The 13,198-nt window shown below is 39.4% G+C and overlaps 2 protein-coding genes across 4 annotated transcripts in view; both read left to right on the forward strand.

The window, feature by feature from the left end:
* Positions 1-13,198, forward strand: part of LOC115436977 (transferrin receptor protein 1-like) — a 45,624-nt gene that overhangs the window by 30,954 nt on the left and 1,472 nt on the right. The gene's annotated exons all lie outside the window — the stretch shown is intronic.
* Positions 826-12,681, forward strand: LOC115436978 (transferrin receptor protein 1-like). Of its 2 annotated transcripts, XM_030160017.1 has the most exons (18): positions 826-867; positions 1,954-1,986; positions 5,791-6,028; positions 6,164-6,350; positions 6,468-6,684; positions 6,773-6,895; positions 7,016-7,111; positions 7,307-7,446; positions 7,556-7,707; positions 7,795-7,914; positions 8,008-8,093; positions 8,197-8,260; positions 8,370-8,437; positions 8,547-8,614; positions 9,789-9,882; positions 9,989-10,210; positions 10,320-10,478; positions 12,253-12,681. In XM_030160017.1, exons 3-18 carry the CDS (start codon positions 5,839-5,841, stop codon positions 12,493-12,495), a joined length of 2,229 nt encoding a protein of 742 aa, XP_030015877.1. In that variant the 5' UTR covers positions 826-867; positions 1,954-1,986; positions 5,791-5,838; the 3' UTR covers positions 12,496-12,681. The 2 variants fall into 2 exon arrangements, with proteins under 2 accessions (XP_030015877.1, XP_030015876.1); XM_030160016.1 differs by lacking the exons at positions 826-867; positions 1,954-1,986 and adding an exon at positions 5,289-5,414.

Genomic DNA, 13,198 nt, shown 5'->3' on the forward strand with positions numbered 1-13,198 from the left:
TGAGCTACAGAATCAGCTGGCGAGACAGAAGATCTCTTTCCAGTTCAACCCCCAAGTGCTCCACACTTCGGCGGGGCCTGGGAGTGGGAGGTCCAATCTTCCAATCTGTGAAAACAGCGCTCAGAGTCATCCTCCAAGAGCAGTCAGTGCCAGAGCCAGTTCTGCACACCATTCTCACAGAAGTTGAGGGGATTTTAAATGCTAAGCCACTTGGATACGTCTCAGCCAACGCTGCTGACCCTGACCCCATTACGCCAAGCATTCTGCTTATGGGACGTCGTGACTCCTCACTGCCACAGGACCTGTATGACTCCTGCAGTATTTTGGGAACAAGACGATGGAGGCATAGTCAGGTGCTAGCTGACAATTTCTGGTCCACCTTCATCCGACGGTACCTGCCAAGCCTACAAGGAAGATCGAAATGGCAGACTGATAGAAACCCGCTGGCTGTGGACCAGGTGGTTCTGATAGTTGAACCACAACTCCCACGGGCTCTCTGGCGAGTGGGAAAAGTGGTTGAGGTTTACCCTGGAGCAGATGGACGTATCAGGACAGCCACTGTCAAGGTTAAAGACAAGACCTATGTCCGACCTGTCGCATCCAGTTACCCAAGATCAGTGACTCGGAGGATGACATAAACTGATGGACTTTCTCTAGGAGTACAAATGTCCCCAAGACAGACATTTGGGGGCGGCCGTGTGAGAAAGCCCTACAAAGTAAGGCTTCATCTAAGTGCTCAACAGCACCATCTGCTGGTACAGAGGACTGGCAGCAAAAACATGTCTGGGCATGTCCGGACACACTGGCAAGCTGCAGAGCCCAGTGACACTGAGGAGCAGTGGACTGTGTGTAATGGACTTTGGTGTGTTAAAGCTATACAGTATGATGTGGCATTTTTACACTTTTCTTTGTCATCTTAAAATGCTCCTAATAAGTGTGTGTCAAACTAAAATATAAAAGAAATCCACCAGGTTTTGAAACTCAAAAATGTTTAATTCTCATATATTTCTGATAAAAGTCTGACCAATCATTTTAGTCGGTCCGAATGAAATAATTGGCCGAACCTGGCTGAGCCTCCTGTCAATCATCCATTACGGCCGTTCAGCATCCGATCCATTATCGCGCTCCGCATCTGATATGTGTCCCTCTGAATCTGATGCTTCACTGGCACTGCTCCTCCTGTCACTGACCACAGTCTACTGTCTAGGATGTGTATGGATAAAACTCAAATGCACATGTGGAAGGAAAAAAACGGATTTCTTAACAGAAACAACAACTAAGGGGAACAAACAGGAGTCTGGTGAATGAAGGATGGAGATAAAAGTCCGGAAGTCGGGTGTACTGGACTAAACAGGTCTGCATAAAGCTCAGCTTTTATGACTGCAGTACGGATTCAGGTACATGCACTTGGTGTCACACAATGTAGGATTATGTAAGATGATAAATGTATGGACTATGAAACCTCAAATGTCCACGGAAAATTCGCGGAGGCCGCACGTTCACAGTGCGCGTGCTGGGCACCTCATCAGCTGAAGACACTGACCCAGCACTGCACAGACCAGACCCTTAAATTCAGGGTCTGCTGATGGAACAGGGGCCGCGGCAGCTGGATGATGGATCTGATTACTGAGGGAGGAATCCACGGACACGCTGAAGTGGACCGAACCTCCACTTCCACCTCCGCTTCCATCACGTGCATCAGGTAAGAGGAAAGTGTCAGAGCTCAATGACACTGAGGGATTTACATGCAGTTCTATCAGGCTGCCCTCCGCATCGAAATCCGACGCAGAAGAAGGGGTACCCCCTGAGTCAAATAGTGCCGAACGGGGCTCTGACCATGCGTCCATTTCTGACGACTTGGGATGAACGGGCGGGGCTTTGGAGGGAGGCGGGTTGTTCATGTTCAAACTTTTACTAAGTGCTGTGAGAAATGCCACATTGATAGGTATAGCTTTTATTCTATTATCTGTGCGTTCTTGACAGAAAGTAAGTATTTTCTGCTTTCTAATGATGTGTAATTTGTTCACTATTACAGTTTGTGTTTGCATGGGATTATGATGTGCAGGTTTGAGTTAGTATGTGGTGATTATGACCCTGCTTATTGTTGTTAAAGGTTAAATTACTTGTTCAACATTAAATATGTAACGTTCTCATGTTGCTTAGCATGCTTGGCCTCTGCTAATCGTAATTTTGGTAATCTTATGCTCATATAGCAGTTTATTATTCATTTAGATGTTTGTTCAATGTGCAGAATGTTTATCTTAGACAGTTTATTGCCTTTCTTTATTTTCAGACCACACACATACACACACTCTCCCAGACACAACCATATGTTGCGAACCGATGTCCAAGTCCTGCAATCTAATTAAAGGGAACTGAAAAGATATCTCTCTCCACGCGCCTTGATTCTCTGACCGGAATCATAGTCCATAATCTGCCGCCTCAACCAGCAATCCTTTTACCGAGGTTCAGCCTCAAACAACATAATAATATATAAATAATGTCGATTCCAAAATTTTCTCTATGTTTTAGAGCGAAAAAAGTAAATTTACATTATGAAAAGGTTTACATCTGCAAACTATCTTTTCAAAGATGTGAATAACTTGAACAAACTGAAAAAAATAAGTGTAATTTTAACAATTTTCTGCCTCAATTTATCATTTACACATGTACATTATGACTTACAGATCACAGTGGATCTACAAATACACAAAACATTTAATAACAGGCGGAATATTGTTAAAATTGTACTTATGTCTCTTAAGACACTTCAGGTTGTTTATATTTTTTGCAAAATTATACTTTGTTGTAGTGTAAATACATGAAAATATTTACATTTACAAAGAGAAACTTTTGGAGTTGTCATTATTTATATGTTATTATGGTAGTATTTGACTGGTCCTGCCCACTTGAGATTGAATTGTTCTGAATGTGGAACCTGAGCTAAAAGGATTGGTAATATTTTAGTGTAATTTTTGCATTTCACAAATTTATCCCAAGGGCTGGACTGGAGCCTTTGGCAGGCCGGATTTGGCCCCCGGGCCGCATGTTTGACACCTGTGGTGTAGGGAGATTTAATTTTCACAATAAAAGTGTCACCTATTAAGATGTCTTATTGTTTGGTAAGTATAATTTATAGGCTAGGTTTTGGTATCTTTGCAGTGTAATCGTGCTTCATTTAAACTGCTATGTTTTGACAGTATACAGTTTTAATAGTATTACTTTAAGTGTTCAGTGTTTGTATGTCTTAACACAGACCACTAAAGATGTTAATATCAAAGTCATTATGACTCCTCTGAGACACTGTAGGCGACTCAACATGTAAGATCAATTGAGTAGAAACTGTCAACCCTGGCTTGGTGCCCAGCATTTAGTAAGTCCGTAATAGTACCAAACAAGTGCACTGCCAGCAACACAACAGGATGTCACAGCCTGCAGGAGAGTTGCTTCATATTTCCGCTCGAGTAAAAATCCTCCACAAACATTTGATGATTAATATATAGGGTACAGACAACCAAGGATCAGGTGGCAGCCAGGAAGTTGCTGCTTTAGACCAGGTTGACAGCTCAGGAGGGGTGTTACAGTTAAAGCCTCAGGAGCAGAAATCACAAAAAAAAAAAAAAAAAAAAAAAAAAGTGAAGTCACTTTTCCAAGCTTCCAGGATGAGACAGATTAAAGCAGCACCATCACATCCAAGTCGATATCTGATGAATTCAGATCAGGTATCAATAATTACAGCTGTCAGTCACATATTTAACCTCCGTACCTGTGTGAAAACTGTGTAGTGTAGAGTAGATTTTCAACAGACAAAACACAAGGAAAGAGTAGATACACAATTCGCATGTCCTCTCAGACCACTTCAATTATAAAACGCTAAAAGGAAATAATGCATTTTTTCTCCAGTTATGTTAAAAACTATCAATCACTGCAGCTTTAACTAGACTGAGACTAAAAGTAGAAAAATGTCTGAGGAAAAATGAAAATTCACAGTATGGAGACTTTAGTTAAAATTTCTCACAGTTGCAGCTAAAACCCAGCTTTACTTTGTTTATTTATGTTGAATATTGCAATAAAATCAAACAACAAAAGAATTATACAAAAAGAGAGTAAACCATTCGAAAAGGAGCGGGATGAAGTTTAATTTATAATCTCCCACCCCCTTACTCCATCCTTCCCCTACTCTAAATTCCTATGTCAGATTCCGTAAGTAACTCAGAAATCTTACACAGAACAGACTAAATTCTGACTATGCATAAAACACAAAATTTCTGTACATATCAAGGATAGACTTTCCATTTTGCAGCAGCATTTCACATTAAAATAAACTCTGTCCTTTCCATAACAGTAATGGTGCACATATCAAAACAAAAATAAACTCTGTCCATTTCATAACAAAAATATGCATATCAGAAACAAAAGTACACTATCTGTTTCATAACAATAATGCACAAAATAAACTAATTTCTTAGCAGTAATATACTTATCAAAAAATAAACTATGTTCAATTCCTAACCATACCTGTATAAAAACTAAAAAATATACACTGTCCATTTCATGTCAATAATACCCACATAAAAAACCACAAATAAACTCTGTCCATTGCATAACAGTAATACCTATATGAACTTTCAGTTTCATGTTTGCACCAAAGTTGCTAAACCACGACAGAAATGAAGAAGTTTTCATTTTGCTTTTTCCATTTTGCCTGAAAAAGAAACTTAAATCAAATTAAAAGCAAAACTGAAAAAAATAATAATAATTAATAATAAAAAATAAATAAACCAAAACTGGTTATGGACTCAAAAAACTAAACTGAAATCAAAAGCCAAACTGAGATAATAAATAGAAATCAAAAGTAATTACAATTTCAACCTATAATAAATCTACTCAGTCTACAATAACTCATCATCATAATTATCATCATCTTTATTTACCTGGGTCTGTAAATTTGGATGAATATCCACCAATCCCCTACCTACTGACGTCCAGAAGAGAAAATTCCAAAAATAATTAAATGTGGAACTGGGGGTAATTTTTCAAAATGAATAGTTCTTTTTTTTTTTTTTTTTTTTTTTGATACACCCTGTATTTAGCCTTTATTTTTGATATTTTGACTTAAAATGTCCATCTTATGGTACTAAAGAAAAAAATACTGACGTATCTGTGGCTCGAATTGACATGAAAAATATACTGACACAGCATATGTGGGTTGAATTTACAAAGAAGTAAGAATGAAAGTAGAAAGTTCCTTTTTCTGTCTGCACATATAAAGCTTCTCATATCAGACGACGTGGTGTTCATTTTCAGCGATCACTGATCATCGTTTTCTTAGCTCAGAAAGTAGCAACAGTAAGTTGATTTTTGTTGTAGTCTTACTGGACCTTTTTATATTGACGTGTAATATGAATCAAAAGGTGAGTTCAGTGTCTATATTGGTCTGTGATAAGGTTGTTCTAATCATCGTGTGTTTAGGTCCGAAGCCTAACCACAATTTGTCTTGGGTTTAGCATCGTACAAAATATGCCTATATTAATTTTTCAAAGCACTTTTACTTCATGATTACTACAACTTGTTTTTCAGCTATAGAACTTCTAAAGGAAAATGTCTGAAAACAGTTTTTGTGCACTGGTGAGGTTTAGTTCTAAGGTTTTGGATGTTGTAGTTGTGTCTAATATTGAAGTTGCTCATTGATCTCCGAGCTGGCACTACAGTAAACCGGTTCACATCAAATATGTTTCAATAGTTTTGGCTAAATAATGAAACCATACTTCTTTTTGATTCCTTTTTTAGTTTAATGGGGAGCCTCACTCCTACACACGTTTCAGCTTGATCCAGAACATGGAAGGCGACAACAGCCAGGTGGAGATGAAGCTGTCATCTGACATGGATGAGGAGGTGGGGGGAAACGGCACGGCAGAACACCTCAATCACAACTCAAACCGCAAACCCTACGTGGCTCAGAAGCTTGGACGCACACCCAAGAATCTGTGCTTCATGGCAGCTGCAACACTTCTCATCTTTATCATTGGTAAGAGAGGCCAGTTCCAGTATATTTGGACTGAATCACAGCCAGTCTTTGGAATTTGTCAAGGATCAGTCCTGGGACCACTGCTGTTGTCATCTGTGTCATTGTAGTATTCCTGTGTCTCACTATCATTGTCAGGGTGTTTGATTGGTTACCTGGTCCATCCAAAGAAGGACATAGCACAACCAACCTGCACAAACTCTGTTACTGCCCCTGTGCCCCCTTTTGTTGACGAGAGAGGTTCTGCTCCCGTCTTGGACTGGGATGATGTCAAAAAGCTCCTCAATCAAAAAATTACCGCTTCAAATTTTGAAAGAGTTTTCAGGTGAGTGTGGACCCAAAATCCTCCTTAGAAACTGGCTTTAAGGCGGTGTTTTTCTGCTGTTTTTGTTCCCTGACCCACATTTTCCTCAAACTTATTTATTTTTTGAACTATTCCTAGTGAGTTTTCCAGTTCCAACCACCAGGCTGGTTCTCCGGGAGATGAAGATCTGGCTAACAAGGTTCATAGGAAGTTCAAAGAATATGGCATGAAAACCTGGTACGATGAGTACTTTGTCAAGGTTCAGGTGCTCCAAGGCTCAAACAAAGTGACTTTCAAGGGTCAAATGATGGAAACTCAAGGATTCCTGTCTTACAGTGCCAGTGGACCTGTAACGGTAAATATGCACAGTAAAATAATCAGGAAGCCTGCAAGGTTTGGTAATATCGATCAATTATCAGTGATACATTTGCGTTTTGTTTCAGGGCGGTGTCTTGTATGCCTATTTTGGACGTGAAGGTGACTTCAGCGACCTCCATAACAAGAACGTCGACATGAGTGGCAGGGTTGTGCTGGTCAAAGCTGGTATGATCAGCTTTGCAGAAAAGGTGAGTGGTATTTAGTAAGATGGTGTTGTAAGACCATCCCATCCAATAAAGTGTTGTAAACAGACCATTGAAGTTCACTTTATTGCTTAAAAACTTTGCCATCCTCATTTGTTCTTGCAGGTAGCCAATGCTGCAAAAGTGAATGCCTCTGCTGTACTGATCTACGCAGACCCAGATGATTACAGTATTGGAGAAACCACTGCGCTATATGGACATGTGAGTGTGGATAAACCCCTCTTGGATAGTTTGCAATATGGAGTAGTAGCATTTATAGTTTGTAAATTTAACATATTGAAAATATTAGGTGATTGTCATATTATTCATCATACAGCCTTAGCATTATGTTATATACACTATACAAACATAATAAGCAAATGGATGTTTTAAGATTTGTCTCTCTCTCTCCACAAGGTCCACATGGGTTCTGGGGACCCCTACACCCCAGGCTTCCCCTCCTTCAACCATACGCAGTTCCCTCCTGTTGAATCCTCAGGTCTGCCAAAAATCGTGGCTCAGACCATTACATCGCAAATGGCCACTAATATTATGAGGTACTAAAAGTGTTGTTATGAAATGATGGATTTAAAAAAAAAAAAGTATGATATTCGCCATCATCTGGTTTAAACTCTTTAATCCTAATGTGTACTATGTGTCCAACAGGCAGCTGCAGGGTCCAGAAGCGCCAAGCAGGTGGGGAAGCCTGAGCAGGCTTGGAAGTGAAGACGATGTCATTACTGTGGAGGTCAACAATATCCTAGTTGAAAGGAAGATCAGTAACGTTTTTGGGGTCATCAAGGGCTATGTGGACGCAGGTAAAATATGTTTAATCCAACAAATTTTATGTTCTTAGACTCAAATCTTTACAGAATTGTGAAATGATATCTGTCTTTTTTTTAAAGATCGATATGTGGTTATTGGCGCCCAGAGAGATGCATGGGGTGCAGGTTTTGCCAAATCAACAGTCGGTACCAGCATCCTCATGGAGCTGGCACGTTCTATCTCACAAATGGTGGAGAATGGTACGTCTCAGATGGCTGATGGACATTTTATTTGTATATTTTATTTCATTCATCAGCTTCTTTTTAATGTGCTTCCGATTTCCCCCTTGACAGACGGATTCAAGCCAAGGAGGAGCATTGTGTTTGCCAGCTGGAGTGGTGGGGAATATGGGAGCATTGGCGCCACCGAGTGGCTGGAGGTTAGAATTCCATGATTTTTCTTCTAAGTTTGTAATTTATGTTTTTTTTTTTCAGCAGATTTGATGAAGTGAATGATTCTAATTGCTGATTTATTTGTTTTAGGGTTATCTGTCTTCCCTGAGCATGAAAGCCTTCTCTTACATCGACCTGGACGGTGCTGTTACAGGTATTTTTTGTTAATGAATTGATTGGCTGTTTAATATTTTGGATGAGTTTATCAGATGACAATGTATTTAATACTCAGAATGAAATGAACATTAAGTCTTTGGTTCCAGGTCGACGTGCATTTAAAGTGTCGGCCAGTCCCTTGATGTACACCCTGATCGATGGTGCTCTGAATGAGGTAAATCCAGGCTGCACTGTTAGAAGCCAACTGTTGAATTATTTATTTGCTTTTGGACTCCCTAAAGATTAAACAAACTAATATGATTACATTTTTTTTCTGCTTATAGGTCACTGCCCCGAATACAGCTGCAACTCTCTTTGCCCAGTATGGAAAAAATAACTGGGAATCCTTTTTGTAAGTGTGACTTGTGGCTTAAAATCAGAAAAAGTGGCTATTGACGACTAGGGATGTAACGATTACTGGTATAACGATAAACCGCGGTAAAATTGCTGATGGTTAGTATTATCGTTTAAATTCTAATTATCATGATAACCGTGTTTGATTACCGCACTTTTAGGGGAAAAAACACCTATGTAAAACCTATGCTTTTATGTCAAATATTTGGGTATAGTTTTTATTTGTTACAATTTTGATTTTATATACCTAATATTTGGAACCAATATTCACTTTTAAAGTCTTTGAAAAGGTTCATTAAGCATCTTTGTGCTAGTTATGCAATAAAGTATATAAATTTTTCAAATTGGATTTAAAAGTTTTTTTTCGTGTTTTCTGGCCGTTTATGTTTATATAGTAGGTTAAAGTGAAAAAAAAATAATAGGCAGATGATATAGATGAAGTTGTGCTGAAAAAAAACACACCAAACATGGGTATAGTAAACCTTTCTGTATATAGTATATAAAGGCAAAATCAAAAGTACTGTAAAACGGCCAAAATAGGCTCAGACCCCTAAGGCAGGGGTGGCCAACCCTGGTCCTGGATAGCCACAGTCCAGCATGTTTTAGATCAGGGGTCACCAATCCTGGTCCTCGAGGGCCGGAATCCTGCATGTTTTAGATGTATCCCTCTTCCAACGCACCTGATTCCAATGATAAGCCTATCACCAAGCTCTGCAGAAGCCTGATAACGACCATCAGGTGTGCTTGAAGAGGGAAACATCTAAAACATGCTGGACTGTGGCTCTCCAGGACCAGGAATGGCCACCCCTGCCCTAAGGGTTAATACTTGAATGTTTCTGCCAACAGAAGGTACATTGTGCCAATTATTTTTATTTTATTTATTTTATTTTTTTCAACACAACTTGGTTAAATTATTTCAGTGTGTGTATCAGTACTTTTTGAACATTTTGAGCACAAGTTCAATAATACCGCAATAATAATGATAACCGTAATAATTTTGGTCACAATAACCGTGATATGAAATTTTCATATTGTTACATCCCTACTGACGACACAGTGCTGTTAGGCTGAAAGTTTTCCCATTTTGTAGCACAGTCTATAATGTGGATATTTATCTTCCTTTTGTGTTTATATTGAAAGATGGCAGAGCTTCATCTTCTGTTCATTTTCAGGTTGGAGAACATGAAGCAGGAGAGCGCTGCATATCCTTTCCTCACCTTTGCTGGAATTCCTTCACTTTCATTTAGATTCTCTAATGGTAATTTGGTAAGTCATATCGCTGTAATAGATATAAATAGATCTGCAAGTAGCCACTGTTGATGTGCACTTCTCATTTCCTGTCATTTTCCACATGTCCTTGTTTCCGTTCTAGGACTATCAGTACTTTGGTACAAATCTGGACACACGGGAAAAACTGAACATTGCCACATCCAACGAGGTTCCTCAGCTTGCTCAAACAGCTGCTCAGTTTGCAGGTCAGATAGCACTGAGGCTGGTCCACGACTACATCTTGCGGCTCGACGTACAGAAGTATAACAAGATTATCCACACGAAGGTCGCTCAAATAAACAGGAAAGTGGCTGATGTTCAAAGGGTGAGTATCCTCTGCTGATCTGGTTGGTTTGGATGAGATTTTTTTATTGACGGTGGTGTTTTTATGAAAATTAACCATGATTTGTGGATGTGTGTGTGTGTGGTTCCAGTTGCAGCCCCAGCTTTGGCCAAAGGCCCTGACGATGCAGTGGCTGATGTCGGCGTATGGTTCCTACAGCCGTGCCTCTCGCAACCTGGAATCAGACAAGAGGAACAGTGACCTCGAGGACATTGAGATGTGTCGCATAATCAATGATCGCATCATGATGGTAAGGCCTCCCCAATTTAGACTGTGACTCACAGAAGTACAGATCAACGTTATTATCGTTAACGAAATGACAAAAACGTAGAATTGAAAAAACATTTTCATTAACTGAAATAAATAAAAACTATAATTAAAAGAAAAAATTATAACTAACTGAAACTGTATTGTGTGCTTACAAAACTAAAACGTATAAAAATCATGGATAAAATTCCATTTGTTTTCGTCTTTGTCAATGTCTGATTGATACAAAATTGATTTATTTCGCTCTAGCAATTTTAGCTGGCAGCACCACACAGCACTTCACTGTCCGTCACTTGGGGTTTACAGTCTTCTTCTGGTCCCCACTCTACCTGGAAACATGGAGACTAAAGTTAGGAGAAAGCAGCAGAGTCCTGTCTGGGATTTATTTGAATACGACAGAGAAGAAGAGAAAAGATATGATAAAACTAAACTAAAACTAATCATTTAGAAAACTAATAAAAACTAGTAAACCTGCTCTAAAAACGAATTAAAACTAACTGAATTAGTGAAAAAAAAGTCAAAACTAAATAAAACTAAACTATAATGAAAAATCCAAAACTATTATAACCTTGGCACAGACTCTTTAATGAAAATGCATGTGACAGGTCGACTGTAGATCGTCTTGACAAAATGAGTAGTTTTCATTGCAGTATGCACACTATGTAGGCTTACATTACAAAATGTTGATGAAAGATTTTCTAATATTTCCTATTTAGAAAAAGAATTCAAGATGGACAGTCCTTTTTTATGTAAATTCTGATGTACTGAACTTTCTGTTCCTTAGTTCTTTAACATATTTCAACTTATTTACTAGTACTTAATATTTATAGTCCCTCTACCTCAATGTGAAAGCTCGTCATAAATATTTAATAAAAAATTCTAATATATTTTGTTGTACTTGGAGTTATTTTTCCCATAGATGTTAATTTTCACTGCAGATGTATATAGTTTCCAATAATGATGTCCCGATATGGATGTTTTGTGCTTCCGATCTGATTTTTTTTTAGCATTAGTTTTGCCAATACCGACTTTTTACAATGAAACTTTGATTTAAATTTGGAGTCATTATTTATAGGAAATTATTTTACTTGATCACAATTGGGCTGAATGTGGAACCTGACCTAAAACAAGTGTGACACAGTTACTCGCGGGTTAGGTTAAAAGAATGTCAGTTTATTTGCGGGTCGGGTTGGGTCAAATAATTCCACAAAAGCAAGACAGTTTTAAAAAATCCCGACTCGCATATCACTACCGGACCTTGAAGTGGAAGACACTTTACAGATGCTTTACTAATTCCTCTAAGTGTCCTGTTGTTGTGCAGCTCATTTTTCTTATCCCTACCTTCAGAAACTTTAATTTGAGGGGGCAGGACATTTGTTTAACCCCCACCCCCCCCCAAATTCGGGCCCGATCTCGTGACGAAATCCGATTCAATCCAGTCTTCTAAAAAATGCCAGATCGGCAGCTGATACCAACCTTTACATCAGATCGGGACATTCCTAGTTTCCAAATCTTATCTGTTTATAGATTAAATCAGACATTGTTCCTGGGGAAGAAATTTATATCTGCTGTTCATCCATGAAAAAAACAAAACATTACAGCCAAAATGGCAACTGAATGCTTTTATTTTTCTACTTTGCTTCAGCCATGCATATCCTAGCTATACCGTCAAATTCCAGTTTACTAAAACTAACTTGATCAAAATGTGTAATGTGTATTTTCTTTGTTCATGACATTCCTTCGTGTCCTTTCTATAGGTGGAAAGGAACCTCCTGTCTCCCTACGTGTCTCCATATGAGAGTCCTTTCCGCCACATCTTCCTTGGCTCCGGCTCTCACACAGTCGCCGCGCTCCTCAATCACCTCGACGCCCTCAAGACCCAAAACCCAGAGGCCGACGCCAACCAGTTCCACAACCAGTTCGCCCTGTTCACCTGGACCCTTCAGGGCTGTGCCAACTCACTAGCAGGGAACATCTGGTCTTTGGATAACGAAATCTAAAAAGTCTCATTCCATTGTTTATGGTTTGGCCCTCTTACAACAGCTGGCAGCGTGAAAACTAACAAAGCTAATATGTTTATGTTTATGTTTATGCATTTGGCAGATGCTTTTTTCCAAAGCGACTTACAGGGGAAAACCAATCAAATCACTCAATCAATCAAATTTTATTTATATAGCGCCAGATCACAACAAAAGTTATCTCATGGCACTTTATATATAGAGTTGGTCCAAACCAGACTCCCAATTTACAGAAACCCAACAGAATCCTCCAGGAGCAAACACTTGTGACTGGTGACAGTGGTGAGGAAAAACTTCCCTTTAACAGCAGAAACCTTGAGCAGACCCAGACTCCTGGAGGATGGACGTCTGCCTTGACCAGTTGGGGTTAAAGAGAGAGGGTAAAGAAAGAGAAAAGAGAGAGCGATAGAGATAGAGACTGGGGGAGAGGGGGGGAGTAGGGGGAGACACATGGAGGCAGTTGAGAATAAGTGAGTGATGATGATGAAGGCAGGAGAGAGGCAGGACCACCGCAGCAGGTCCAGAGATAATCCTGGGAAAATCTGTGATAATCCTGGGAAAAACCTTACTAAAATATTTAAAGTGGAATGTCTGACAGTGCTAGGACAGGAGGTGCTCTCGGAAGAGCTGGGTCTTCAGGAGCTAGCTCTTCTGAGAGCACCTCCTGTCCTAGCACTGTCAGACA

The sequence above is a fragment of the Sphaeramia orbicularis genome, chromosome 17, assembly GCF_902148855.1.
Source record: "Sphaeramia orbicularis chromosome 17, fSphaOr1.1, whole genome shotgun sequence".
Classification (NCBI taxonomy): domain Eukaryota; kingdom Metazoa; phylum Chordata; class Actinopteri; order Kurtiformes; family Apogonidae; genus Sphaeramia; species Sphaeramia orbicularis.